Source organism: Dipodascopsis tothii (assembly GCF_038497935.1).
Source record: "Dipodascopsis tothii strain CBS 759.85 unplaced genomic scaffold V1510scaffold_1, whole genome shotgun sequence".
Taxonomy (NCBI): Eukaryota; Fungi; Ascomycota; class Lipomycetes; order Lipomycetales; family Lipomycetaceae; genus Neoaidaea; species Neoaidaea tothii.
Genome location: NW_027117985.1, coordinates 82,891 through 107,945, shown reverse-complemented (window position 1 = coordinate 107,945; position 25,055 = coordinate 82,891). Strand labels below are relative to the sequence as shown.

At 69.0% G+C, this 25,055-nt stretch overlaps 13 protein-coding genes across 13 annotated transcripts; 7 read left to right on the top strand and 6 right to left on the bottom strand.

Annotated features, from left to right (window-relative positions):
• Positions 1 to 356: 356 nt before the first annotated feature.
• On the top strand, positions 357 to 2,068 carry V1510DRAFT_400493 (uncharacterized protein; the record flags this gene model as incomplete). Its single annotated transcript, XM_066931958.1, has 2 exons — positions 357 to 475; positions 508 to 2,068. 2 exons carry the CDS (start codon positions 357 to 359, stop codon positions 2,066 to 2,068), a joined length of 1,680 nt encoding a protein of 559 aa, XP_066791666.1.
• A 6-nt stretch (positions 2,069 to 2,074) lies between these two features.
• Positions 2,075 to 3,302, bottom strand: V1510DRAFT_934 (uncharacterized protein). Its single transcript, XM_066935813.1, has 3 exons — positions 3,089 to 3,302; positions 2,805 to 3,057; positions 2,075 to 2,773 (listed from the first exon to the last, which is right to left on the bottom strand). The coding sequence occupies exons 1-3, from the start codon at positions 3,194 to 3,196 to the stop codon at positions 2,082 to 2,084; spliced, it is 1,053 nt and encodes a 350-aa protein (XP_066791665.1). The 5' UTR covers positions 3,197 to 3,302; the 3' UTR covers positions 2,075 to 2,081.
• Positions 3,303 to 3,401: 99 nt separating this feature from the next.
• Positions 3,402 to 5,410, top strand: V1510DRAFT_408869 (uncharacterized protein). Its single transcript, XM_066932485.1, has 6 exons — positions 3,402 to 3,503; positions 3,534 to 3,620; positions 3,653 to 3,736; positions 3,768 to 3,903; positions 3,934 to 4,224; positions 4,256 to 5,410. Exons 1-6 carry the CDS (start codon positions 3,444 to 3,446, stop codon positions 5,386 to 5,388), a joined length of 1,791 nt encoding a protein of 596 aa, XP_066791664.1. The 5' UTR covers positions 3,402 to 3,443; the 3' UTR covers positions 5,389 to 5,410.
• Positions 5,397 to 6,162, bottom strand: V1510DRAFT_358493 (NAD(P)-binding protein; the record flags this gene model as incomplete). The annotated part of the gene is made up of 2 exons (XM_066930919.1): positions 5,397 to 5,900; positions 5,935 to 6,162. The coding sequence occupies 2 exons, from the start codon at positions 6,160 to 6,162 to the stop codon at positions 5,397 to 5,399; spliced, it is 732 nt and encodes a 243-aa protein (XP_066791663.1).
• A 441-nt stretch (positions 6,163 to 6,603) lies between these two features.
• Positions 6,604 to 8,354, top strand: V1510DRAFT_408865 (uncharacterized protein). The gene has a single exon (XM_066932484.1). It carries the CDS (start codon positions 6,673 to 6,675, stop codon positions 8,302 to 8,304), a length of 1,632 nt encoding a protein of 543 aa, XP_066791662.1. The 5' UTR covers positions 6,604 to 6,672; the 3' UTR covers positions 8,305 to 8,354.
• Positions 8,355 to 9,704: 1,350 nt separating this feature from the next.
• On the top strand, positions 9,705 to 11,476 carry V1510DRAFT_842 (uncharacterized protein). Its single transcript, XM_066935810.1, has 4 exons — positions 9,705 to 10,294; positions 10,326 to 10,589; positions 10,621 to 10,964; positions 10,998 to 11,476. The coding sequence occupies exons 1-4, from the start codon at positions 10,058 to 10,060 to the stop codon at positions 11,119 to 11,121; spliced, it is 969 nt and encodes a 322-aa protein (XP_066791661.1). The 5' UTR covers positions 9,705 to 10,057; the 3' UTR covers positions 11,122 to 11,476.
• Positions 11,018 to 14,615, bottom strand: V1510DRAFT_432619 (armadillo-type protein; the record flags this gene model as incomplete). Its single annotated transcript, XM_066935510.1, has 7 exons — positions 11,018 to 11,852; positions 11,883 to 12,046; positions 12,076 to 12,292; positions 12,323 to 12,510; positions 12,541 to 13,085; positions 13,116 to 13,341; positions 13,371 to 14,615. 7 exons carry the CDS (start codon positions 14,613 to 14,615, stop codon positions 11,327 to 11,329), a joined length of 3,111 nt encoding a protein of 1,036 aa, XP_066791660.1. The 3' UTR covers positions 11,018 to 11,326.
• Positions 14,616 to 15,388: 773 nt separating this feature from the next.
• On the bottom strand, positions 15,389 to 16,538 carry V1510DRAFT_408856 (uncharacterized protein). Its single transcript, XM_066932483.1, has 2 exons — positions 15,603 to 16,538; positions 15,389 to 15,573 (listed from the first exon to the last, which is right to left on the bottom strand). The coding sequence occupies exons 1-2, from the start codon at positions 16,127 to 16,129 to the stop codon at positions 15,429 to 15,431; spliced, it is 672 nt and encodes a 223-aa protein (XP_066791659.1). The 5' UTR covers positions 16,130 to 16,538; the 3' UTR covers positions 15,389 to 15,428.
• A 33-nt stretch (positions 16,539 to 16,571) lies between these two features.
• On the top strand, positions 16,572 to 17,356 carry V1510DRAFT_432617 (DNA-binding protein; the record flags this gene model as incomplete). The annotated part of the gene is made up of 1 exon (XM_066935509.1): positions 16,572 to 17,356. The coding sequence occupies exon 1, from the start codon at positions 16,670 to 16,672 to the stop codon at positions 17,354 to 17,356; it is 687 nt and encodes a 228-aa protein (XP_066791658.1). The 5' UTR covers positions 16,572 to 16,669.
• On the bottom strand, positions 17,350 to 19,226 carry V1510DRAFT_371411 (mitochondrial carrier domain-containing protein). Its single transcript, XM_066931479.1, has 3 exons — positions 18,906 to 19,226; positions 18,800 to 18,873; positions 17,350 to 18,768 (listed from the first exon to the last, which is right to left on the bottom strand). The coding sequence occupies exons 1-3, from the start codon at positions 19,042 to 19,044 to the stop codon at positions 17,491 to 17,493; spliced, it is 1,491 nt and encodes a 496-aa protein (XP_066791657.1). The 5' UTR covers positions 19,045 to 19,226; the 3' UTR covers positions 17,350 to 17,490.
• Positions 19,227 to 19,695: 469 nt separating this feature from the next.
• V1510DRAFT_400483 (uncharacterized protein) lies at positions 19,696 to 21,766 on the top strand (the record flags this gene model as incomplete). The annotated part of the gene is made up of 4 exons (XM_066931957.1): positions 19,696 to 19,765; positions 19,797 to 20,218; positions 20,639 to 21,436; positions 21,707 to 21,766. The coding sequence occupies 4 exons, from the start codon at positions 19,696 to 19,698 to the stop codon at positions 21,764 to 21,766; spliced, it is 1,350 nt and encodes a 449-aa protein (XP_066791656.1).
• A 763-nt stretch (positions 21,767 to 22,529) lies between these two features.
• V1510DRAFT_408846 (PRELI-like family-domain-containing protein) lies at positions 22,530 to 23,540 on the top strand. The gene has a single exon (XM_066932482.1). The coding sequence runs from the start codon at positions 22,827 to 22,829 to the stop codon at positions 23,358 to 23,360; it is 534 nt and encodes a 177-aa protein (XP_066791655.1). The 5' UTR covers positions 22,530 to 22,826; the 3' UTR covers positions 23,361 to 23,540.
• Positions 23,488 to 24,595, bottom strand: V1510DRAFT_408845 (uncharacterized protein). Its single transcript, XM_066932481.1, has 2 exons — positions 24,567 to 24,595; positions 23,488 to 24,535 (listed from the first exon to the last, which is right to left on the bottom strand). Exon 2 carries the CDS (start codon positions 24,523 to 24,525, stop codon positions 23,692 to 23,694), a length of 834 nt encoding a protein of 277 aa, XP_066791654.1. The 5' UTR covers positions 24,526 to 24,535; positions 24,567 to 24,595; the 3' UTR covers positions 23,488 to 23,691.
• Between the last annotated feature and the right edge of the window lie 460 nt (positions 24,596 to 25,055).

Below are 25,055 nucleotides of genomic sequence, written 5' to 3'. Positions count from 1 at the left end.
CGACCCGGCCGCTGGGCTACGGGCGGATCGGCGGGGCTGTCGGGCGCCAGCGGCCGCCGCGGCCGCCGCCGCCGCCGCTCGGGCCGGCCACCGATCGGCCGATCGCGCCGGGCGGCAGTGCCGAGCGATCGCGACGTGCAGCAGGCTTGGCCGCGCCGGTGATCAACGGCTCCCGTTGCGTGCGCCGGTGGGCGCGGCGGATCATTAACTATTTCGCTACTGGCGGGACTTGCCCGCCAGTTTTGACTCAAAATCTAAAGCGGCACCGCCCAAGGCCGGACGCGGCACCCCCTCCTCGACCGCTCGGTAGTATAAATCTCGGGGCAGGCCCGGCAGAACCGCACCCGATCCCCACCATGAGACTCCTCCAGCTATTTTTCGTAGCGTACTTGGCGGCCGTCGTCACGGCCTGGGGCCTGCCGACGACGCACAACGTGCCTGCCTACAACAACTGGGACTCGAACGATCTGACCAGGTAAGCGATCGGCCGGCCGGCGCTGACCACAGATGGCTCAACCGCCACTCGATCAAGCACTCGCGCTCGCAGACCAAGGACGAGCTCCTCGGGCTCGTGCGCAAGAACTGGAACGCCGACTCGGTGCCGCTGTTCGCGTCGTGGTCGAACGAGCAGCTCGGCAACTACCTGCGCAAGAAGCAGGTGCGCGTGTCGGACGCCACGGCCAACAACCGCGAGTGGCTGATGGCGACCGTGCGCCACCACTGGGACGAGATCAACGACTCGGCCGAGTACGCGGCGTCGGCCGCGTCGGCCTGGACGAGCTGGCTCTTCGGCACCGGCTCCGAGTCGGCCTACCAGCGGCTGATGGACAGCGTCCGGCCGGCGTCGGCGCAGGCGTCGGACAGCGCCGTGGCGGCCAAGGGCGCGGCCGCGTCCGGCGCGGCCGCCGGGCTCAACAAGGCCAAGGAGCTGTACGGCTCGGCCGGCGCGGCCGCGTACTCGGGCAGCAGCTGGCTCTTTGACGCGTGGTCCGACTCGGACCTGCACAACTGGCTGGTCGCGCACGGCCACAAGGTGCCGACGAGCAGCACGCGCGCGAGCCTGATCGCGTCGATCCGCAAGTACACGGACGAGGCGGCCAAGGGCGCGCAGGACGTGGGCGCCAAGGTCGAGGACCGGCTGGCCGACTTCAAGCACCGGATGTTCGACCACACCGGCCAGATCAAGGACAGCGCGTTCAACTCGTGGTCCGAGTCGGACCTGAAGCGGTTCCTGGACGCGCACGGCGTGGACGTGCCGCAGCCGACCAAGAAGGACGAGCTGATCGCGCTGGCGCGCCGCAACAAGCACCTGCTGGCGGCCGAGCTCCGCGACACGTCCGCCGCGGCCTCGGCCAAGGGCGCCTCGCTGCTGCACGCCGGCAAGGTCCAGGTCGCCGAGACCGGCGAGCACGCCCAGCAGCTCGGCAAGGACGCGTTCAAGCAGGTCGTGGACTCGTGGTCCGACAGCCGCATGCGCCAGTTCCTCAAGGCCCGCGGCATCCTGCCGACCGAGCAGACCAAGACCGAGCGGCTCAAGGAGCTCGTGTTCCAGCACCGCAACCGCGGCGTGCAGGGCTATGGCGCCTGGTCCTTCGACTCGTGGTCGACCGACGAGCTCAAGGCCTGGCTCAAGCAGCAGGGCCAGTCCGCCCGCGGCTCGCGCGACCAGCTCATCGAGCAGAGCGCGGCCTACCTGGCGTCGGCCAAGCACGACGGCAGCGTCAAGTACAACATGGTCACGAGCAAGCTCGCCGACCTCGTTGCCGCCGGCAAGGAGAAGACGTTCGAGTCGTGGAGCACGTCTGACCTGAAGGCGTACCTGGACACGTACGGCGTCAAGACGTACCAGGGCTCGAACAAGAACGAGCTGGTGGCCGCCGCCCGCCGCAACGCGCGCCTCTTCACGCACGGCGCGGACCCCGACAGCTGGACGCGCGCGTTCGGCGCGGTCCACGACTCGGTCGTCGGCGCGTTCCAGTCCGTCACGGGCATGACCAAGAAGCTGTCGGAGAAGACCGAGGAGCACGTCGAGGAGAACCTCAAGCGCTCGTCGTGGCTCCACCTCTAGTGTATTTAGCAATTTAGTAGTATATGCTCCGAGTGCGGTGGCAGGGCACGTACCGCGCGCCGCGCGCGCCCTGCTCCTCCTTGGCCGTGTCCCACAGGTAGAAGTCGATCAGGATGGCGTTGATGCGGCCGCGGGCGTCCGCGTGGGCCTCCAGCATCGCCCGCCGGATCTCCTCGACCGCCCAGATGCTGCATCCGCGCAGCTCGACCTCCCAGGGGTCGCCGGCGAGCAGCGGCTGCCGCTCCCAGATGTGCGCGGCCAGCGCGGCCGAGTAGTCCAGGCACCCGAGCCGGTAGAGGATCTGCGGCACCCGGTAGTCGGCAAACATCGACAGCGCGTCGATGTCGTCGAACGCGCCGTACCCCGTCCCGTTGAAGCACGCCCAGATGTCCGACACCAGGATCTGCGGCCGCTTGTAGATCTGCACCGTGCGGCCCTTGTACGCGGTCTCGTCGCGGAAGCACTCAAAGTCGGCCACGGTCAGCTGGACCAGCGCCACCGCCGACCCGGCCGCCTTCTTGACGCAGTTCACGTACGACCCGCCGTGCTTGTCGACGAGCACGCGCCCGGCCTGCCGCAGACACAGCACGCGGTCCTCCAGGAGCGGGATCTGCTCGGCCGCGTCGCTGCGGAACACGTGCGCCCACAGCTCGTCCGGGCTCTTTTCGGCGTCCGCCCAGAACGCCGGGCTCAGCACGGGTATGCCTGGCGTCAGCGCGTCCACGGGTCCACGTACCCTCGTCCAGCGCCCGGTTGATGGCCGCGCAGAGGCTCCAGTAGCCGGTGTAGGCCTGGCCGTTGTACTTGACCGTGTATCTGTTGGCGTCGCGCCCGGTGTCCTCGCGGTCGGCGTCCGACCAGAAGGAGAAGTTGAGCAGGTCGACCACGAAGATCCAGTCGACCGTGCGCGCGGTCTTGTCCTTTGGATTGAGCTCGTTGGCCGACCACGACTCGGTCGAGTACTTTTTGACCTGCATGGCCTCGTAGATCTGGCGTCAGCACACTCACGCGGCCACGTACGCTGTCTGCGGCCTGCCGACACGCCTGAACGTTCACCGAGACGTCGTCCGCGTTGCGGGCGATGTACTCGGCGGACTCGATGACGCCGGTGGACGTTACTGGGGACATGATTACGCGGCGAGGAGTGCGACGGGTGGCGGCGGCGGCCGTCCGAGGGTCAATTGGGCGCGGCTGGACGTTTCGGACGCGGTCCTGGCGCGGCACAGGCGGTCTGGCGGCGGCGGCGACGTGTTTTCTGCGGCTTGTTTGGTACGGTGCCTAACCTCCGCAAAACACGCCGACGAAAAAAGTCGTGATCCCTAACCCCGGCGGAGAACAGTTCTACCAAGCGCCGCATCGGCTCCCCCAAGACAACATGGCCACGGACGCGTACCAGCAGCAGGCGCTGGGCGGTCTGTACGACAAGATCAAGCAGGTGCGTTTCCCTCCGAGCAAGCTGACCCAGGCCCGCGTCCTGATGGTCGGTGCCGGCGGCATCGGCTGCGAGCTGCTCAAGAACCTCACTCTGACCGGCTTCGGCGAGGTCCATCTCGTACGTACACACCCGTCCGGCGCTGACCCCAGGTCGATCTCGACACAATCGATCTCAGCAACCTCAACCGGCAGTTTCTGTTCCGCAACGAGCACATCAAACAGTCCAAGGCTCTGGTAGGTCCGTCGCCGGCCGCGCTGACGGCAGGTCGCCAAGGAGACGGCCAGCGCGTTCAATCCGAACGTCAAGCTGGTGGCATACCACGCCAACATCAAGGACTCGCAGTTCGACATCAAGTGGTTCAAGTCGTTCGACCTAGTGTTCAATGCGCTCGACAACCTCGGTATGTAGATCTGCGGGCCCGCTGACGCAGACGCCCGGCGGTACGTCAACCGGATGTGCCTGGCCGCGGACGTGCCGCTGATCGAGAGCGGCACGACCGGGTTCAACGGCCAGGTCCAGGTGATCATCAAGGGCAAGGCCGAGTGCTACGACTGCAACCCGAAAGAGGTGCCCAAGAGCTTTCCGGTGTGCACGATCCGCAGCACGCCCAGCCAACCGATCCACTGCATCGTGTGGGCCAAGAGCTATCTCTTTGGCCAGCTGTTTGGCCAGGACGAAGACGAGAGCCCCGAGGTCGACCACACGGTCAACGCCGAGAACGGTACGCAGCCGCGGGGGCGCGCTGACAGCAGCCAAGGAGATCGCCAACCTGCTCGTTGAGGTCCAGGAGCTCAACAAGGTCAAGGAGACGCTCGGCACGGCCGCGTTCGCCGAGAACGTGTTCCGCAAGGTGTACAAGGTCGACATCGACCGGCTGCTGTCGATGGAGGAGGCCTGGGAACACAAGAAGAAGCCGGTGCCGGCCGAGTACGAGGCCGTCAAGGCCGCGCGCGACGAGCTGACGACGCCGGGCCCGGCCGTGGCCGCCAACGACCAGGCCGTCTGGTCCCTGGCCGAGAACTACGCCGTGTTCGAGGACGCGGTCGGCCGGCTGTCGGCGCGGCTGCTGGCGCTGCGCGCCGCGGCCGGCGCCGACGAGGCGCCCGTGCTGGAGTTCGACAAGGACGACGAGGACACGCTGGACTTTGTCGTGGCGGCCGCCAACCTGCGTTCGCACGTGTTCGACATCGCGTGCAAGTCCAAGTTCGAGATCAAGCAGATGGCCGGCAACATCATCCCGGCGATCGCCACCACGAACGCCATTGTCGCCGGCCTGTGCGTGCTCGAGAGCTTCAAGGTGCTCGCCGGCAAGCCGGACGAGGCCCGGTTCGTCTTTCTGTCGCGGCAGCCGGAGCGGCTGCTCGTGAGCGAGCCGCTGCAGGCGCCCAACACGGCCTGCGAGGTCTGCAGCATCGCGCGGGCGTTCCTCGACGTGGCCGACCTGACTGCGTTCACGCTGGGCGACCTCGTCGACGTCCTGCGGACCGACCTCGGCTACGGCGAAGAGATCTCGGTGATCACGTCGCGGCTGCTCTACGACGTCGAGTACGACGACAACCTCGACAAGTCGCTGGCGGCCCTCGGTGTCGCCGACAGCTCGTTTGTGACTGTCATCGACGAGGACGAGGCCGACGGCCTGCGGCCCCGCGTCAACCTCGAGCTCGTGCTGCTGGCCGCGCCGGACGGGCCCAAGTACCGGCTGGGCGATGTGCCTGAGATTGCGCGCAAGCCCGCGCCCGCCGGCCCGCCGGCCGACTCGGACAGCGACATCGAGCCCGTGACCGGCACCAAGCGCAAGGCTGACGAGCCGCCGGCCGACGACGCCAAGCGGCCCCGGCTCGAGATCGTCGAGATTGTCGACGATGAGACCATCGAGATCGACTAATGCATTGTCTATGCCACCCCCAGCCCACCGTCCAGCGCGAGCACCGTGCCGTTGGCGTACGTGTTCGTCGCCAGAAAGAACGCTGCGTCTGCGACCTCGGCGACCGTGCCCTTGCGGCCGAGCGGGATTGCGCCCGTGATGGCTGCGTCCATGGCCGGCGCCATGGACGCCACCATGTCGGTCGCAATCAGCCCCGGACAGATCGCATTCACGCGCACGTTCTTGGGCCCGAGCTCGTGCGCCAGCGCCGTCGTAAACCCCACCACGCCGGCTTTGGTGGCCGCGTAGACCGCCGAGCCCCGGCCCGACCGGAAGGCCAGCACCGACGACAGATTGATGATCACGCCCCGCTTGCGCCGCACCATGGGCCGCGCCACCGCCTGCGACCCAAAGATCGTTCCCAGCAGGTTCGTGTTGACGACCGCGGTCGTGGCGGCCGCCGGCGTGGCCAGCAGTAGCGAGTACTGCGCGATGCCGGCCGCGTTGACCAGGACGTCCACTGTCGACAGATCCTGAAATCAGTATGCCGCCCACCGATCCGCTTACCAATCCCAGGTCGTCGCTGGTCCATGGCCGGCCGACGGCACCGACGTCGAATGCGACACCGCGGTGCGTCTGACCGTGGCTGGTGGCCAGCGAAGCCGCAGCGGCAGCGGCGGCTTCGCCGTTTCGAGCCAGCAAAGTGCAGCTGGCGCCGGCAGCAGCAAACCGCTCGGCGATTGCCAGTCCGATCCCACGCGATCCTCCGGTGACGATGCAGTTGAGCGCGCGCATTTCGGCGCCGGCAGCCGGTGCCTGCGTCGCTTGTGTCGACAGCGGCCGGGGCCGTAGCTGGCAAAGAGCCGGGCCGATCCAGCCGGCGACTGGCTGTGTGCTGGACACGCCTCGGACGCCTCGAATCACAGCTGCAGCAGTGCTCGTCATCCGCCACAGCCGGCACGGAGCTGGTGTAGAGGCCATGTTGCGTGTTGCGGTGACGCGGGCTGGGTAGTTAAGCCGCACGTTGTGCGGCGCTGAGCCGCACGCGACGGCCGAGCCCCCCGGCCGAAGGCTGCCTGGGGACGGGTCGCACGAGAGAAACTGAGCCGCACGAGGTGCGGCTCGTTCGTACGCCGGCAGCTGCCGGCGGCCGGACCGCCGGGCGCACACCGCCGCACAACGCGCGGCTCAGCGCCGTGGCGTCGTGGCGCCAGTGGCTTGACCGCAAACCTGGCACGCCGACCGGCGCGACTTCGCAGACCGCACCGCACACCGACACCAGACAGGCGCATTGCGGACAGTGCAATGCCGGCATCGGATCCCACAGATCAGGCGACGCCCGACGCACAGCCGGAGCAGCGGCACTCGCATGTGCTCATCATCGGTGGTGGCATGGCCGGCATGGCTGCCGCCATCAAGCTCAAGCAGCAGTTCGGAATCGACGACTGGCATCTCTACGACAACCGCGAGGACTTTGGCGGCACGTGGGAGGCGGTGAGATATCCTGGCTGCGGCAGCGACGTGCCCGGGATGTGGTACTCGCTGTCGACAGACCTCAACCCGAACTGGACGCAGTCGTACCCCGTCCAGGAAGAAAACCGGGCATACCTGCACGGCGTGGCGGCCAAGCGTGGCCTGCGTGACCACGCGACCTTCAGCGCACTCGTGCAGTCGCTGGTCTGGGACGACGAGTCCAAGATGTGGACCGTGTCAGCGCACGACATACACACCGGCCGGCAGTACCGGCACACGGCGCGGCTGGTGCTGATGGCCATTGGCGGGCTGGTGCTGCCGCAGTGGCCGTCAATCAACTTCGAGGCCTTTGCCGGCCCGTGTATGCACACGGCCGAGTGGGACCCGGCGGTGGAGGTTGCCGGCAAGCGCGTGGTCGTCATCGGCAACGGCTCGTCCGGCGCGCAGCTCGTGCCGGCGCTGCTGGCGGCCGGCGCGACCGTGACGCAGATCGTGCATTCGGCGCACTGGATGGTGCCGCGGGCGCTCGACAAAGGCCTCTACAAGGTCTATCAGGCAGTCCTGCGACGATCGACCTTGCTCATGACCGCGCTGCGATGGGTCATGGCCGGCGTGGTCGACCTGCAGTTTCCTCGCTTCACGACGGCGTCGGGTGCGCGTGGCGAGCGGGCCCGGCAGCAGGCCGAGGCTACGGCCGAGGCGTACATGCGATCGCAGGCGCCCGAGCGCTACCACGATATCTTGGTGCCCAAGTTCCGGATCGGCTGCAAGCGTACGATCTTCGACAACGGGTACCTGGCGTCGCTGCACGACCCGAACGTGGTGCTCGTACGGGACGACGTCGTCGAGGTCACGGCGGACGCGGTCGTGACCAAGACGGCCACGTACCCGGCCGACGTGATCGCCGTGGCCACCGGGTTCAACTACTACAACCTGTACGCGCGGATCGACATCCGCGGCCGCGACGGCTCGATCAGTCTCGAGGAGCGGTGGAGCCGCGACGGCATGTACGCGTACGAGACTACCATGGTCGACGGGTACCCGAACCTGTTCTTCCTGGGCGGGCCCAACCACGCGACCGGCCACTTCAGCGTGATTTGCACGATTGAGAACGTGCTGCTGTACGTGGCGGCCGTGGCCGAGCGGGTGCTGCGCGGGACGGCGACGACGATCGAGGTCGCGCCGGGCGCGTACGCGCAGTGGTGTGAGACCATTGCCAGCGCTCTCAAGGACACGGTGTTCTCGACGCCGTTTGGGGGGTGCACGTCCTGGTACGTCTACGGCGGACACAACTCGACCGCGTATCCGTGGTCGCAGGTCACGTTCTGGCGGCGCATGACCCACCCGCAGTGGGCCGAGCTGCTGCTGGACGGCCGGCCCATGACCGCGCCGGCTCGGCGGCGGTGGGCGTGGGTCGGCGCGGGTGCGGTGGCGGCCGCGGTCGTGTGCGCGCTGCTCGTGTGAGCGTGCCTGTCGCCAGATCTCCCTTAGCGAATTGACCTTTCCCGATCGTGCCTGGTCGCGCCCAGCGACGGCTGTCGTCTGCACGGCTGGGCCGTAGCGTGCGCGTAGCGCGGCGGCGTGCGTAGCCGGCATGGCGCCAGGGCCGTAGCGCGGTGGGCCGGTGGGCCGGCTGGCGGTAGCCAGGGCCGGCGGCGTGCTGTCACGGGAGTCGCCGGCGCTGTCACGGCGAAGTTCTACGCCGCGGCTTCCACGGCCAGCGCCGCGGCGGCACCGGGTTCGGGCGCCGGGCACGGTCGGTGTCCGAGATAACGTTCGGCCGTACCCGGTGTTGACAGCGCGTGACATCACGGGCAATCACCCCACGGCTACGCTCACGTAGCCGGCAGACACTCCCGGGGCGGCTGGCACGCGTGGCTCGTCACGACGGGCGGGTCCGTCACGACAGCCGCTCGCCCGCTGGCCGGCCGAGAAAGCAGTCACGGCGGCGCGCCCTACTCGGCGGCTGAAACCCTACCAAACACTGGCCGGTGGCCGTGTCTCAGGACCTGCGGCGCAGGACCTGGCGGGCGGCGGCGCGTGGGCGGCTGAAAAACCCCGCGCAAGCACGCTAGTGCGGGCTGGACGCGTGTTAAGGTTCTGCGCTAGCACAACGGTTTGACTCGCGAGGTCGCACGAGAACAGCGCGCCCGCGCGGGCCGGCGCGCGCGACGGCGCGGCCGACGCCGCCTGCTGATCGGCGCGCGGTCCAGTGACTCGGTACGGCCGCCGCCGGCTGCGGCCGCACACGTGTCGGGCGGCCGGCGCGGCCGAGCGCGGCGACGCCGTCGATGGCCCACCACGCGAGTCAGCCGCGGTCGCCTGGCGGCCGGCCGGCCCCCCCGGCCGGCGCAGCCTCCGAGCCGCCGGGCCCACGGCTGCGGGCACGGAGCGAGCGGCACGCCTGCGTCGTGCAGCGCAGCAGGCACGGCTGCGCCGCAGCTCGGCAGCCCAAACCGGCCTGGCGGCGGCCAGGGACCGCAGCGCGCCCGGCGGCCTGGGTCGCGCGCCGCGCGCGCGGATCTTGGCCACGGCGGCGCGCGCCGCCGCGCCGGCTCTGCGCACGCGCCTGCCCGGCTCGCGCGGCCCAGCACAGCTAGCCTGCGCCGCGCGCGCGGATCGCGTCACCAGTCCGGGACCGAGTCCGCGACGTACACAGCGGGCGCAGCCACTCTGGGCCGGCGCCGCAGCCATGGCCCTGGCTAAGGTGACCGCGCTTATTATAGGGGTCGTGGTCTACGAATAGCCCACAGAGCCGCCGGCCCTGCCCGCCAGACGCCGGCCAGTGGTCCGATCGCGGCCAGAGGCCACCACCGCGCTCGCCATGCGACACGCGGCGCACGCGTGCCGTCCGCCAGCGGCCGGCCCCCGTCCGCCAGCGGCCGTGCGCGGCTCGTGTCCACTGGCCGCCGCCCGCCAGCGGCCGCTGGCCCCCCCCGGCCACCTTCGCTGGCGGCCTCCGGCCGCCAGCCAGTGACAGCAACCGCCGCCGCAGCGTCCACACACGGCTTAAAAGCAGGCCCCGCCGTGATTCCTTCCCTCGCTCCTCTCTCCCCGGCCGTATCCCTCTGTCGGTTGTCTCCAGGCCCGCCGGACCCCTAGGACCTCTTCGGACGCGTGCGCAGCGCCCGAACCCGCCCCAGACTCGAGCCGCGCCAGATCGGCCGACCGCCCGACCCGTCCCCAGTCGCACGCGCCGCGTGTCTCGCTCGGCGTCATGCGCTTCCTCATCTTCCCGTCGTGGCTGGAGGCCTACCGCACGTACTCGTGGCTCCAGAAGGTCACGCACCGGCAGAACCTGTACGGCGACTACCTGCGCTGGAAGGAGAAGTGCCTGCTCATGACCAAGGAAGTGTCGTACCACATGTTCTCGGGCGTCACCTACCGGCTGATGCTGCCGTTCATCATCCCCTACACGGCGTACTCGACCGAGTCGTGGAAGTACCCGCTGCTGGTAGGACGCTGGCCGGGCGCGCTGACCGCAGGGCTGCTACTACTTTGCGCGCCACCCGACGCTGTGGCCGCCGTTCATCTGGATCGTGCTGCCGCTGGCGCTGCTGATCACGTTCGTGCTCGGCGGCATGTTCACGTTCGCGTTCCCGCCGCAGGCGCTGCTAATGGCCGCGCTGTACGGCCCGGTGGGCATCCTGAGCGCGGTCATGGTCGTGTTCCACCAGTCGAGCATCATCTACGGGATCCTGTCGCGGTCGCTGCTGATCAACCCCGCCACGAAGCGCGTGTTTGACCGGGTACGTAGGCCGCCCGCGCCGCTAACGCCAGGTGCTGTCGCGCAAGGGCTACGACGACCTCGTCGCCAAGGGCCAGTACCAGTTCCCGCCGGAGGTGCCCGACCGGACGTCGTCGCGCGCGACGCGGTACTTCCTGCACAAGTGCAACGTCAAGTACCGCCGGTTCATGCTCAAGGTGTTCTCGCCGTACTTCCTGTTCAAGAAGGTCATCATCGTCCCGATCCGGTTCATCCCGTTCTTCGGCCCGGTCATCATCGCCCTGCTCAACTCGTCCGCCAAGGGCAAGAAGTGCCAGGCGCGCTACTTCGAGCTCAAGGGCTACAACGCCCGCGTCGTCCGGCTCTACACCCGCCAGCGCGAGGGCGGGTACCTGGTGTAAGTCGCTCCCCGCACGCCGCTAACCGCTAGCTTCGGCTCCATGGCCGGCCTGCTCGAGATCGTGCCCGTCCTGGGCATGATCTTCTACTTCACCAACATCACCGGCGCCGCGCTCTGGGCCGCCAAGATGGAGTACGCCCAGCGCAGCGTCTGAGCCGCCGGCTCGGGCGCGTGCCGTTCAAAAGTTTTTGATGTTTCAAATGTCTTTTGCTGCGCTCGGCCCCTGCCCGGCCCGGCCCCGAGCGCACCGTCCGCGGCGCCGCCGCGGGCGTCATGACCCCTGTTGCTGCGAGAGAATATATATAGTTATACAACTAGCAAATATAACAAAACTACGCCCCGACACGGCCGCGCCGTGCCTAGCCGTACAGGTGCCCGACCACGCTGGCCTGCTCGTCCTTGTCGAGGGCCTCGAGCACGCTGTGGAAGTCGGCGATGTTCTTGGACGACACCTCGCGGAAGAACTGGGCGAGGTAGTCCTTGGTCTCGGCGTCGCCCTCGCGCCCGCCAAAGACGCCGCCGTCGAGCAGGCTGTCGTCGTCGTCGTAGTCGTCGGCGTCGTCGTCGTCGTCGTCCTCCTCGTACCCGGGCTGGCCGGTGACCTGCGCGATCTTGCGCATCATCCGGGGCGAGATCTCGTCGACCCAGCCGTCGTTGTCGGCGCTGGGCGCCGCCGGCGCGGCCGGCGCGGCCGGGCCGAGCTCCTTGGCCAGCAGCTTGATGATCTTGACGTGCGCCGGCACCGTCGTGTACCGGTACGGCCGCGCCTTGGCGCGCGACCGCGTGATGATCTCGTCCGTGTGCTCGACAATGAGCGAGCCCTGGACGGCAATCGCCTGGACGCGCGCGTCGTCCAGCAGGTAGATGTTGGCCAGGGCCATGACGCTGGCGTCAGCTCGCTCGGCAGCCACTCACTTGAGCCGGATCTCGTTGAAGCCCTTGAAGACCTCGAAGTTGGCCAGCCACGCGCGCACAACGACCTCGAGCGCAGACGCCTGGTCGAGCTGGACCGACGCCAGGAAGTTGACCACGCCCGGCGTGTCCATGGCGACCATGTGCGCAAACACGAGGATCAGGTTCTGGGTCAGCGCGCCCGCCCAGCACGTACCTGGACCAGCGGCGGGAACTGCGCGGTCTCGAGCCGCCGGGCCGTCGCGGTCAGCAGCTGCGGCAGCAGCTCGCCCAGGTCCTTGCCGTACTTGTCGACCGTGGCCGAGACGACGCCGCCGATGGACAGCGCGGACGACTCGTCGACGGCCGGGTCCAGCAGGCGCGCGATGATCTGGAGCACGACGGCGGGGCCGGGCTTGCCGTCCTTGGACCGCCTGGGTCAGCGCGGCGGCCGCAACACGTACCAGCTCTTGAGCTGCTCCGGGTCGTGCTCGATGATGTGGCACACGAACTCGGACCCGTTCTGGAGCACCTGGTTGTCGTCGGCGGTGAGCAGCAGGTCCGCGATCTTGGGGAACACAAAGTCGACGAGCCCGGACGGCAGCGGCGACGGCGCCTTGTCGACCAGGATCGCGAGCAGGTCGACGATCATCTGCGGTCAGCGCGCCCGGCCGGCACTTACGCTGATCTCGGCCACGTTGCCGGCCGCGACGGCCGGGCCCAGCCACGCGACCAGCGGCGGGATCGCGGTCTCGCACAGCTGGACGTAGTGCTCCGGGATGGTGTACTCGGCCAGCTCCTCGAAGTTGTCGTGCGTGTCGCACGCGAGCTGCAGGTTGCCGGGCGCCTTGGCCGCGATCGTGAAGAGCAGCTCGATCAGCCGGGTGGACGGGTGGACGGCCAGCGACGGGCTGATCTTGATCGCGGTCGCGAGCGCGTCCAGCAGCAGCGCCGGCGTGTCCTCGTCGGCCTCGTCCAGCAGCGTCTCGATCGCCGAGACCAGGGCGACCTGGACCGGCTTGGAGCCCTTGCGGGGGAAGGCCTTGGCGTAGCGCTGGACGCCGAGCAGGCAGCACGTGCGCACGATGTAGCTGGGGTCGGCCGACGCCGCCGACAGCGCCTGGTCGAACATGGCCACGGCCACGCCCATCTGGGTCAGCGGCGCCGACAGGTTGCGGCAGAGCGTGCCGGCGAAGATCTGGGTGCGGCCGCGAAGGAACTCGTTGGCTGGGTCAGCGGGGCCGGCGCCGGACTTACGATCGCCCAGGCCGCGGTTGACCGCGGCCAGCAGACCGGGCAGGACCTCGGGCCGGGCCAGCGCCTGGCCGAACGCGCGGTCCTCGACCAGCACGTTCTCGAGCAGCATCAGGCTGGCCTCGAGCGGCCGGAACTCGTCCGGCCGCGCGGCCAGGGCCGTCGCCGCGGCCGTGGTCTTGGCCGCGAGCTTCTCGAGCAGCGGCTCCAGCACGTGGTCGCTCAGTTTCTGCGTCAGCGCGCCCAGCGGCCACGTACCAGCAGCAGCTCGGCCACGGCCGTCCGGCACGTGTACTTGGGCGACAGCGACATCTCCTCGGTCACGAACGCGGCCGGGTCGGCCGCCCAGTCGTCGGCGTCGGTCGCCGAGATCTGGCCGAGCGTCGCGGCCACGTCCACCAGCGTCTGCAGGCGCCCGTCGCGGCCGGCGTCCGTCCGGAACAGGTCCAGGATCTTCTTCTTGGTGAGCGCCGTGCGCACAAACTCGGTCTGCTCGAGCGCCAGCAGCGCCAGGAAGTGCGGCTCGCCCTCGGGGTCGGTCAGGTCCTGCTCCGGCTCGTCGCGGGCAAAGACAACGGCGTAGAACGCGGCCGTGGCCGCGTAGTCGTCCCACACGGCCGGGAACAGCGTCGCGACCACGTGCGGGCCGGCCTGGGCGTGGAAGATCGTGTCGAGCTGCTGCATGGCCTTGGTCGTGTTGTACTTGAGCTCGACCAGGCCCGCCGCCCGCGTGGCCTCGTTCACCGGCAGGCCCATGAACGCGGCAAACACGCGGGCCCAGCCCTCGAGCGCCTGGGTGGCAAAGTCCTTGATCGCCGGCGCGTCGACGTTGACCTGGTTGAAGAAGTTGAACGCGGCCCGCACGCAGTCGATCGTCGCGGCCTTGGTCCGCAGGTCGACCTTGTCGGCCACGGCGAGCCCGTACAGGGCCTCGAACAGCTCGCGCGCGACGCCCCCGAACTGTTCGAACGAGAACCCGTCGTCGAGGAGCTCCTTGACGACGTCCAGCGCCACGCGCACGTTGTCGTTGCCCACCGGCCCGCCCGCCGCCAGCCCGCCGTCCAGCATTGCCATCAGGTCCGAGAACAGCGCCGGCCACTCGTCCGGGAAGTCCGAGCTCGCGATCTTGGCCACCACGTTTGCCGCCAGCGCCCGCAGCTTGCGCTCCGGCGCGTGCAGCAGCTCAAACAGCAGCTTGCGCGTCAGCGCCTTGACGTCCTGCGAGATCGGCTTGGCGTTCTCCTTCTCGCCCAGAAACTCGTCGAACTGCAGGCTCCACGTGCGCGCCACCGTCAGCTTGAGCGTCAGCAGCGCCGACTGCCGCGTGTGGATCGGCACGGGCACGGGCAGATCCGCTGCGGCCGACGCCACGCGCAGCAGCGACGTTGCCAGCTCGTCCACCTGGGCGAGCTGCAACTCGCGCAGCGTGGCCTCCGCGCCGCTGCGCACCGAGTGCGCCGTCGATTGGACGCCTTCGAGGAGCTCCAGTACTTTCGCGTCCATCCTGATCGATGCGCCTTTGGCCGCAGCGCTGCGAGTCGTGCCGACGTGATGCTCGGGTCACGTGGCACAACAATGTCAGCTGACGGACGCGTTGCGCGTCCGCCGCACGCCGTGCGGCTGGCGGGCACCGTGGAGCGTGAGCCGCACGGCATGCGGCTCCCGAAGGCACCCTCGACGGAGTCGCCGCCGGAGGCGCGTGCGCTGTGGGACGTGAGCCGCACGCAATGCGGCTCCCGAAGGGCACCCTCGACGGAGTCGCCGCCGGAGGCACGTGCAACATGAGCCGCACGCAATGCGGCTCCCGAAGGGCCACCCTCGACGGAGTCGCCGCCGGAGGCACGTGCGCTGTGGGACGTGAGCCGCACGCAATGCGGCTCCCGAAGGGCCACCCTCGACGGAGTCGCCGCCGGAGGCACGTACGCTGTGGGACGTGAGCCGCACTGCGTGCGGCTCCCGAAGGGCCACCCTCGACGGAGTCGCCGCCGGAGGCACGTGCAACATGAGCCGCACGCAATGCGGCTCCCGAAGGCCACCCTCGACGGAGTCGCCGCCGGAGGCACGTGCAATGTGAGCCGCACGCAATGCGGTTCCCCACGGCCGCCCTCGACGGAATCGCCGCCAGAGGCGCCACACGCGCGCAGCAGCTGCTGTCGGGCCGTCGCCGAGCAGCAGCGCTGGCTACCCGCGAGCCACCTTCGCGCCCGTCGGCACCGCTTGACCGGCGTTGGCCGCAGGGCCGTGGCGCACAGCCGCTGTGGCGGTCTACGGTGGCGTGAGACGCGCCGCACAGCGTGCGGCTGGAGTGCATTTCTATCAAAAGATGGCCACGGCGTTCGGCGCGGACGACACGCCGCCCACCACGTTGAACGGCACAGACGACACGAAAAACGACGTGCGGCCGAGGCGGCGGCAGATCTCGGCCAGGCCCTCCAGGTCAAAGAGCTCGCCAATGGGCACACTGGGTCAGCGCGATCGCACACAACGTACCCCCAGGACGGCAGCAGGTACTGGTGCAGCTGCATGCGCGGGTTCAGCGCCGGAAACAGCTCCCAGGACACGGCGTCGGAGGCGACGGCCGCAAAGTGGCTGTCCCACATCCAGCGGGCCACGTCCTCGGTGGCCTCGAGGCCAGCGTGCAGCGGAACGGCCTGCGCCTTGTACGCCTGGCGCTGCTCGCGCGAGTAGCCGTTCCACTCGGGGACCAGGCCAATGCGCATAAACAGAATGTCGCCCGGGCGGAACTCCACGCCGTCCTCCTCGGCGCACTTGAGCAGATCTACCAGCTTGATCTGGTGGTCCGAGAACGCCGAGAAGTCGATGCCGTGGCGCTCGGCGTACGCGGCGTAGTCCAGCAGCACGCCGCGGCCAACAATGCCCTGCGCGGCCCAGTGGTGGATCCCGATGCGCGAGTTGGTCGGGTCGAGGATCTCCTTGGCGGTCGTGCCGCCGTACCAGACGCGCTGCTCGTCGCGCGGCAGCGCGGCCACCTCGGCCTCGGTCTTGTCGCTGCACATGTCCACGGGCTGCGAGAAGTGCCGGAAGCCGTCCCACTGCGACGACGACTGCGGGTTGAAGTGCAGCTCGTCGTCAAAGGCCACGTACGGCCTGGGTCAGCGCGTCCGGCCGCGACTTACTCGGCGTAGAAGATCTTGAGGTCCATGTTGATCCGGCCAAACGGCGGCTCGTCCAGCAGGTGGAACGCCCAGCCGAGGCCGGTGCGCTCGCCGGTGCGGATCTCGGTCGCCGACTGGGCCACGTACTCGGGCGTCATCAGGTTGAGCATGCCCAGGCCCTCCTCGCGCGAGCCGGGGGGACCCCACACCCAGAACCGGTGGGGGTTCTCGAGCTCGGCATACGAGGGCAGGTCGCGGAACGACTGTGGAGGCGCCATGGCGACGCGAGGGCCGGCCGGGGTATTTATGCCCGGCCCGCAGCCCATACCCGCAGGCCGGCTATGCCCGGCAATACGCGCGGGCCGCGCCGCACGGCATGCGGCGCGCTCTCACGTGACGCGGCTATCTAGTCGCGTGCGCACGTGACGCACCGACCTCACCATGCTCTACGCGCGGATGCTGGCGGCCTACGCCGAGTTCCTCGTCGTCGCGATCCACACGATCCTGTATGAGCGGGGCATCTATCCGGCAGAGGCCTTTGCGCCTGCGCGCAAGTACAACTTCCCGGTGAAGCAGTGCCGGCACGGCGGCGTGTGCGACTGGGTGCTGACCGCCGTCGGCGAGTGCATGCGGCAGATCCGCGCCGCGGCGGCCGCGATGGCCGGCGGCAGCGCGCCGAACGTGGCGCGGCTGGCCGTCGTCGTGCTCGCGCCCGACACGCAGCGGCCGCTCGAGCGGTTCGTGTTCGACGTGTCCGGGCTGGCGCTGCCGCCGGGCGGCGTCGCCCACGAGCGCCAGACCGTGCTCGAGCTGGACCACGCCAGCCTGGACGACGAGGCCGGCGTGGCGGAGCAGTTCCGGTCGTGCCTGGCCCGGCTCGTGTACGCGCCGGCGTCGCTCGGCCGGCTGCCCGCCGGCTGCACGTTCACGGTCACGCTCGAGTTCGACGCCGGCGGCGCGCCCGCCGGCGCCGGCGACGCCGTCTGGATCGTCGCCGACGAGCAGCCCGAGCCCGGCGGGGGCGCGCGCGCGCCGCGCACGCGGCCGCTGCGCAACGTCGTCCTCGGCCCGCTCAGCTTCGGCATGTGGGTCGAGGAGGCCGCCGCCAAGGGCAAGCTGCGCGAGTGATTACGGGATGGATTGGCCAAAATATCTGTACATAATGAGCGCGAATGAAGGCCGGGCAGCGATCCACAACGCAAGGGGCGCCAGTCGGACTGGCCTAATGCAAGAAAATGTGCACGGGCGGCGGCCGCGAGCGGCTAGGCCAGGCCCATCAGGGTCTTACTGTTCTCGTAGACCAGGTAGGATATGCTGACGGCGGGCGCAACCTTGGCCAGGTTGGGCACGAGGCCGCGGAAGAGGCCGCGGTAGCCCTCGTTCTGGACGGTCTTGCGCCAGACGTCGGCCATGCCGGTGTAGTGCTGGGGGTGGCCGGTGGTGCCCTGGGCCTGCAGGCGGGTGCGCAGCAGGTTGAGCGGGTACACGAGCGTGGCCGAGACCGAGCCCGAGAGCGCGCCCATGGTCAGCACGGCCATGTTGCCGAGCTTGACGTCGGCCTCGTTGATGTGCAGCCGCTGGGACGTGGCCTTGATGTAGCCCTTTTTCATGAACTCGAACGTGCCGAGGTCGAGCGCGGCGTACGGGAAGACGCCGCCGACGCCGATGACCAGGCCGCGGTAGTACGCGGGCACGCCGCCAGAGCGCCACATGTTCTTGGCCGTGTGCACCAGCAGCGCGTTGCCGCGCAGCGAGCTCGAGAAGTCCTCGCACTGCACGCGGAACTTGAGCGTGTCGATCGGGTACACGGCGAACTGGGCGACCGCGCCGCCGATGCCGCCGGCGATGAACGACGACGCCTGCGAGAGCTCGCCGACGTCGACGCCCTCGAGCTCGGCCAGGTACCGCTTGGCCGACTCGAACGAGCCGAACTTGATGGCCGACTCGGGGAGCACCTTGAGGATGTTGAGCCCGTTGCCGACGAAGAAGTTGCGCACGCCGCCGTGGCGCCACAGCACGCGGATGGCGTTCAGCAGCGGCGAGCCCCGCATCTTGGCGATCTCGCGCGCCTCGGCGGTCGCCGGCGCGGCCGACTCGGTGCGCGCGATCAGGTACACCTTCAGCCGGTCGAACGGCGCGGTCATGGTGCGCGAGATCACGCCGGCGGCGCCGCCGGCGACAAAGTACCCGATGCCGCCGAGCATCTCGTCGCTGAACAGCGACATCAGAAAGTCGCCGTCGGACGTGATCGGCACCGACGACGCAAAGTACGCGTACGCCGCGCGCAGCGTGTACGTCTCGAGCGGCATGAACAGCAGAAAGTGGCAGAAGTCGTCAAACGAGATCTCGCCGTCGCTGTCCTTGTCAATCCAGCTGAAAAACAGCGCGACCTTGTCGGCCGACACGGTCGCGCCCGACACCTGCAGCGCCTGCTGGACCTCGGCCCGGTCGAGCCGGCCCGAGTTGTCCTTGTCGATGGCCACGAAGATGTTCCACAGCTTGGCCTCGGTGGTGTCGACGAACCGGTGGAAGTCCTCGTACTGCGGTCAGCGCGGCCGCGCACGCACTCACGTTGATCACGCCGTCCTTGTCTATGTCTGCGCGCAGCATGAACTCGTCCGTGATGCCGCTGGCGTGGGCGAGGGCTGCGGTCAGTCGGGCACGCGGCGCAACGTACGGTGGTCGTATTTCGCAAAGCCTTCGCGGATGGCCTCCACGTCGAGCACGCCCTTCTTCTTCGTGTCGAGCCGTGCAAACAGCCGGCGGATGCGCTGCTCGCGCACATCCGCGGGCTCGCTGGGCCGGGTGGCCGGCATCGCGGCCGGGCTCGCGTCGGGGGGTCCGATCTGCCGCGGGGGGAGCCGGGCTGACGACGGGGCGGACGGGGCTGACCCTGCGTCCGATGCGGGGCGGTGCCGGGCGCCGTCCTGCGCAAGAGTGTGCGCGATGCTTGAGCCCGTCGCGTAGATGGGCGCCTGGTGGATACGGCGGCGTGGTGTGCCGCAAAAATTTTGCCGCGGAGGACGGCCGGCGGCTTCCGGTTGCCAGGGCAACGGCAGATCGCTGCCCGGGCGGCGGCCGGGCACGTGACCGCACGTGACCGCACGTGACCGCCGCGTCGCGTCGCGCCGTTGTCCCCTGACCCCGATGCGGCCGCACGTAAACAGCCGGCCGCACGCGCTAGCCTCCGCGCAGGGGACGACCGGTAAAGGAGCCTAGAACGCCTCCGTGGCTGAGCCACCGCCGTCTGCACCGGACGGGGACCGTGCCAGAACGGTTTAGAGACCGACATTGGCGAGAATTGGCCCTTGCCCGCTTTTGTTAGCCACCGCGGCACCGAAGCCTGGCGCGCGATCCATCTAGCGCCGCGCTGTTTTTCTCGTTTGTTTACGCAGCTGCTGCGCGACCCAGGCCATCTGCCAGCGGGGTATATATTCCAGCTCGTCGCAGCGAACCGGCCGAGCACGATGCCTGTGACGCGCGCGTCTGCCAGACGGCAGGAGATCGACCGCGACGTCGTCGACATGCTGTCCAAGGGTACGTGCCGCCGCCGCACCGCTGACCACAGGCCTCGAGCGACACACCCGCAACAAGTCCAAGACCGGCCGGGAAAACAAGGAGAACGCTCCGGCCGAGCACCTGGCCGAGCGCCCACCGCGCCGGCTCAGCAGCCTGCTCGAGGCGCGCCCAGAGAACGTGCCGGCGTCGCCAGAGACGCGCAAGGACGGCTACGAGAGCAGTGACTCGTTTGAGCGCGCCATCGTGTGGTCGGCCAAGAAGCCCCGTCGGCCGGTGGGCCGGCCGCAGGTCGCGCCGATCGCGATTCCACCGCTGGATCGGACGGCGAGCCCGCTGGCAAGCCCGCGCGGCCTGCCGGACCTGGGGCCGCCGGAGAAGACCGAGAAGAAGGTGACGTACTCGCCGGTGCTGGCGAGCGTGCTGCAGCAGGGCCAGCCGGCGGATCCGGCGGGGGGCCAGCCGGCGGAGATGGCAAAGGCTCCGGCGGCGACGGCAGCGGCCGCGGTGGCAGCGCCGGTGGCGGCGCCAGCGACGGCAACGGCGCCCGGAACGGCGCCCTCAGACGCTCGGAGCAACCGCCACCGCACACAGCAGCGCCCACCGGCGTCCGCAGGTGCACCGCCGGGATCGACGCGCCCCTCGGCTGGCCACTCGGCCAGCCAGCCAGCCAGCAAGTCGGTGAATCAGCCGGCTGGCCGGCCGGCCGGCCGACCGCTGTCCACCGATCTGCGGCGGCCACGGCCGCGATCTGCCGCTCTAAACACGCCGCGGCCGCTCGAGCGGCCCGACAGGCCGACGGGCACGCCTGTCCGGCCTGCCGACAGGCCGTCGGCCACGCCCGTCCGACCTACCGACCGATCTGTCTCGGCAACCGCCCGGCCGTCGGCCAAGCCGACCACGCCGGCCACACACATGCGCACGGTCTCGACCGCGTCGCGCGCCAGCACAGCCTCGGCCGGATCAGTGGCCTCGGCTGGATCGAGCGCGTCGCGCAAGTCGGACTCGCGGCCGCGGCCGCCCAGCTTCAGCAGTTTGAAGAAGAAGGTCATGCCCAAAAAGGCGCCGACCGTGGCCACGCCGTTCCGGCTGCACACACAGACGCGGGCGCGCGACTCGACCACGCCCGCCGACGCGCGGCCGGTGTCGCCGTCCAAGCCGGTGCCGCGGACGTCGTCAGTGATGTCGTTTCGGCGGATGGTGTCCAACAGCCGCAAGGAAGCGGCCCAGCCCGGCTATGCGCTCGGACACCCGCCCAGCCACGTGCAGGCCGGCCCCGCGGTCGTCCAAAAGAAGCGGTCGGCGCTGTTTGAGCGCGAACAGGTCGTGCGCAAGTCGCTCAGCAACCTGAGCATCCGCAGCAACTCGTCCAGCCAGCGAGTGCCGCCCGCAGACGACGTCGTTGCCGACACCGACAAGCCGCGGTCGCGCGTGGGCTCGTTCATGATGGCCGCGCGGCCGTCGCGGTCGGTTCTGCGCAAGGTCTCGGCGGCCACGATCTCCGAGGGCGTACTGCCGCGGGCAGAAGCGCCGCCGCGACGCGATCGCCGCGAGGCCGACCGTCGGACGGACGGCCGCACAGACGGCCGCGCGGATCAGCCCAGTCGCTGCGAGGCCGACCCCGCCGACCGCAGTAGCCTCTACGAGCAGCTCAAGGCCGAGAACGAGCGCATGTATCCCGGCATCTTCGGGGTGCAGGAAGCGCCGGCGATACAGCCGGCCGAGGCGGCGGACACCGCGTCTGCAGCCGTGGAGGCGCCAGCTGCGCCAGCTGGGGTGCCAGTTGGGACCGCAGAGTCACATGCAGATGAGTCTACGCAAGGTGTGGCGGTGTCGGGCGATCCGGCAGAAGCCGAGACGGTGCCTGGCGATCAGGGTGCAGACACTGCAGTCGCCACCGCAGCCACCGAACGCGCGCAACCAGAGCCGGGCCGGCCCGACGATGTGGCGGCCATGCGGCAGGCGGCGATCGCGCAGGGCATGCAGGCGGTCGAGGAGTGGGCGCGGCGGATGAAGCGTTAGTAATGCAGTTGTGAGCCGCACGCGGTGCGGCGCGGCCGCGGCACCTCGGCACAGCATCACGTGCTTGCCACCCGGGAACTCTCGGGAGTGGCGTAGTCACGAGCGGACCCGGGTCCGCGGGTCCGGACCCGGGCCCAGGGACCGGGGCACACGGCTATGCGCCACCGGCCCGACAGCCCAGTCGCCGTGGCCGGCGTTCGTGTGCGCGCCAGATGGCACCGCCGGCTAGCCCAATCCAGCGCCGCACTGGCGGGTCTACTCCGGCCGCCCGCAGCCGCGGGCTGGGCGCGGGCGCACGCCTCGTACCGCGGCGGCCGCACGGCCAGCGGGTGCCCGCGTGCACGCTGGCACGCGGGCGCCGCACGGGGTGCGGCTCGGCGCGCGCCAATCACGGCCGTCGCTGCTCCTGCAGGGCGGCCGCCGCCGCGCTCACGCCGGCCCGCAGCCGCCGGGCTCTATCGCGCGGGCCGGCCGCCGCGCGGCCGCCGCCGGCCGCAGCGCGGCCGCTTGCAGGCCTGCCACCCAGCCGCCAGCACCGCCATGCCCGTGCGCGGCGCGGCCGCGGCGCGGGCCCGGCCACGGGCGGGCGGCCGGGTCACGGCGGGTCCGGACCCGCCGTGACCCGCGCGGCCGAGCACGTTCCTATTTTCCTAAAAGGAACTAGCCTTTTGGGAGGCGACGGCGAATAGCATCTCAAAAAAATTCGTATCGACCCTTTAGGCAACCGCTCAGTACCACAACGCATCTATCAAATTTTTTTCGTCCTTCATATATATCGTGTGCACAGGCTCTCGTTCGGCTGTGTATTGCTTTCCTCGCATCCTTTCTCAGTCTCGAATTCCTTTGTCTTGCCCGACGTCATCCCCAGAGTGGACACGTTCCAGGCAAAGTGACGTGCATAATTGAGAGGGTTTAATTATAAATTCCGCCAAAGTCCGTTTCTCCGCGGACGCCTATATATTTTTACGCACGGCCGCTCAACTTGCTGAGCTAGTCGGCGCAGCGAGCAGACATCCCCAACAAACAGCCTGTGGCCAGAGCCTGAGGCCCATCAGACATCATGAAGGTCTTCACGTCGGACTGCCACTTTGACCATCCCTGGGACCGGCTTACGGCGGCCAACTGGAAGAAGTACCCAAACGAGCTGTCGACGCACGTCGTCGCTGTCGACGTCCTCCGCCGCGAAATCAACCCGGCGACGCAGGTCCTGATGACCGAGCGTCTTATAACCTGCCGCCAGAACATTCCGACGTGGATTACCGCGCTCATCGGCGCCAAGAACGTGTCGTACGTGCGCGAGGTCTCGGAGGTCGACCTCAAGAACCACACGCTCACGATGCGGTCGGTCAACCTGACGATGAACAATCTGCTGCGGGTTCAGGAGACGGTTCAGTACAAGCCCGAGTCCGCCACCCGGACGCTGTTCCACCAGGAGGCCACCATCGAGGCCTTTGCGTCGTTCCAGAAGGTCTGCAACAAAATCGAGGACTGGTCGCTCGAGCGGTTCCGTCAGAACGCGGCGCTCGGCCGTGCCGGCTTCGAGAGCGTGCTGCAGAAGCTCAACCTTGAGCGCGCGGCGCAGCTCGCCGTCTAAAAGCCGGCGACGTCCCGGCTACGGCCGGGCACCCCCCCCCCAAAAGCGGTTGCATTGTACACTACTTGGTTTTTACGCCCCCCTTTTCGTTTGTATTTTTGTTTGTCCTGATAGAGGCGCATAGGTTCACTGTTTGCACGCTAGATCACGATGCATAATATAACTATTTGTTATATCGTACACTCGCCGGCCGTCGCGGTCAGGTATATGTATATTACTGTAGAAAATAGTACAAACGTCTGCCAGAGGCTGCCGGGCTCGGCCGCGCGCCGCGGCCGCCGGCGTCGTGCGGTGTGTCCATGAATGCGGCGGCTTGCCGCCGTGCGGCGGTCTACAGCTTCTTGCGGTTGGCGCGGCGCGGCGCGTAGCGATACGTGGGGTGGACAAGCCGGTGCAGCTCTCGGTCCTCGACAAAGAGCTGCTTGAACATGATCTTGATGGTCTCGGACTCGCGGGCCCAGAGGACCTTGGAGATGGTCGACACGTGACGGTGGTTGACCTCGGCGGCCATCTCGACCGAGCGCTTCACCATAAAGTCGACGAGGCCCTTGCGGAAGAGCATGTACGGGTTCAGCGGCCGCTTGACGCGCTCCTCGCCGTTCCGCTGGATCATGTGAAGCAGCGCGCTGATGGTGATGTCCAGATGGGGCACGATCTTGCCGGACGCGCCGTCCTTTATGGCGGCGATGGTGCCTTCGCTGATGCCCTTGCCGCGCAGGAAGTTGACCACGACGGCGTCCTCGCCGGGCCGGTACGGCGTGAGCTCGATGTCGTAGACCTGGACGAGGTGCATGTACGGATCGTTCTCGGGCGGGAGCTGGATCGACTTCTGCAGCTCGCGGTACGTCCAGTGCTCGGACGGGTTCTCGATCCGCCGGAAGAGGATCTGCATCTCCGGGCCGAGCGTGGCCATGTGGTGCGGGTACGGCCCCAGCTTGGCCACGTCCTCGCGCGGGAGCAGGATCGCGCGGTCGACGCGCGAGTGCCGGCCGCCGGAGGCCTTGGTCTTGGGCTTGCCCTCGTGGGCGGCGTGGTGGAAGGTGCGGGGGGGCGAGTGGCCGAGGTCGCGGTGGCCGCGGGGCGTCATTGGCGGCGTCGGCAGCTTGTGGATGGACGGCAGGCTCATGCCGAGCGAGGTTGTCAGGCTCATGCCGGGCACGCCCATGTGGCTCGCGCTGGCGTCAGTCCGGCCGGCGCGCTACTTACTGCTGGTGGAACTCCTTGAGCGCGTGCGGGTCGGCGAGCAGGGCCGAGCCGTCGGCGCCGGCGCCGAGCATGGGCCCGCCGGCGCCGGCCAGCTGCTCGTCCTCGCCCGAGATCGCGGCGATGATCTCGCTGAAATTGAGCTGGCTGATGTGGCGCGAGTCGATCGGGAACGGCGTCGCGAACGCCTGTGCGAGGTCCTCCTGGCCCAGTGCGCCCGCGCCGGCCGCCGCGCGGTTGCTGGCGTCGATCAGCGACAGGCCGGCCGGCATTGCGCCGCGCGCGGCCTGCTTGTCGAGGTCCAGGCTGTCGGACATTGTCTGCGCTTGCTTGTCCGAAGAACGAGCCGAGCGAGCGGGCTTATGTAGCGGCTGTGGGGAGCCGTTGTTGTTCGCGGCAGCGCGACAGGAACAAGAAAGAGATCGGGGAACGGCGGTGCCGGTGTGCGCGAGAAAGACCGGGCGCGGCGTTCTTTGTCAGAGCTTGGTCGGC

Bases quoted from the DNA above. Each gene is read 5' to 3' on its own strand.
- V1510DRAFT_934 (XM_066935813.1), bottom strand. From the start codon at position 3,196: ATGTCCCCAGTAACGTCCACCGGCGTCATCGAGTCCGCCGAGTACATC. The intron at 3,058-3,088 runs GTACGTGGCCGC...TGCTGACGCCAG, and splicing joins GTCGGCAGGCCGCAGACAGC to ATCTACGAGGCCATGCAGGT. The intron at 2,774-2,804 runs GTACGTGGACCC...CGCTGACGCCAG, and splicing joins CAACCGGGCGCTGGACGAGG to GCATACCCGTGCTGAGCCCG.
- V1510DRAFT_408869 (XM_066932485.1), top strand. From the start codon at position 3,444: ATGGCCACGGACGCGTACCAGCAGCAGGCGCTGGGCGGTCTGTACGAC. The intron at 3,621-3,652 runs GTACGTACACAC...CGCTGACCCCAG, and splicing joins GCTTCGGCGAGGTCCATCTC to GTCGATCTCGACACAATCGA. The intron at 3,737-3,767 runs GTAGGTCCGTCG...CGCTGACGGCAG, and splicing joins TCAAACAGTCCAAGGCTCTG to GTCGCCAAGGAGACGGCCAG.
- V1510DRAFT_408865 (XM_066932484.1), top strand. From the start codon at position 6,673: ATGCCGGCATCGGATCCCACAGATCAGGCGACGCCCGACGCACAGCCG.
- V1510DRAFT_842 (XM_066935810.1), top strand. From the start codon at position 10,058: ATGCGCTTCCTCATCTTCCCGTCGTGGCTGGAGGCCTACCGCACGTAC. The intron at 10,590-10,620 runs GTACGTAGGCCG...CGCTAACGCCAG, and splicing joins CGAAGCGCGTGTTTGACCGG to GTGCTGTCGCGCAAGGGCTA. The intron at 10,965-10,997 runs GTAAGTCGCTCC...GCTAACCGCTAG, and splicing joins CGCGAGGGCGGGTACCTGGT to CTTCGGCTCCATGGCCGGCC.
- V1510DRAFT_408856 (XM_066932483.1), bottom strand. From the start codon at position 16,129: ATGTGCAGCGACAAGACCGAGGCCGAGGTGGCCGCGCTGCCGCGCGAC. The intron at 15,574-15,602 runs GTACGTTGTGTG...GCGCTGACCCAG, and splicing joins TACCTGCTGCCGTCCTGGGG to TGTGCCCATTGGCGAGCTCT.
- V1510DRAFT_371411 (XM_066931479.1), bottom strand. From the start codon at position 19,044: ATGCCGGCCACCCGGCCCAGCGAGCCCGCGGATGTGCGCGAGCAGCGC. The intron at 18,874-18,905 runs GTACGTTGCGCC...GACTGACCGCAG, and splicing joins CTTTGCGAAATACGACCACC to CCCTCGCCCACGCCAGCGGC. The intron at 18,769-18,799 runs GTGAGTGCGTGC...CGCTGACCGCAG, and splicing joins ACAAGGACGGCGTGATCAAC to TACGAGGACTTCCACCGGTT.
- V1510DRAFT_408846 (XM_066932482.1), top strand. From the start codon at position 22,827: ATGAAGGTCTTCACGTCGGACTGCCACTTTGACCATCCCTGGGACCGG.
- V1510DRAFT_408845 (XM_066932481.1), bottom strand. From the start codon at position 24,525: ATGGGCGTGCCCGGCATGAGCCTGACAACCTCGCTCGGCATGAGCCTG.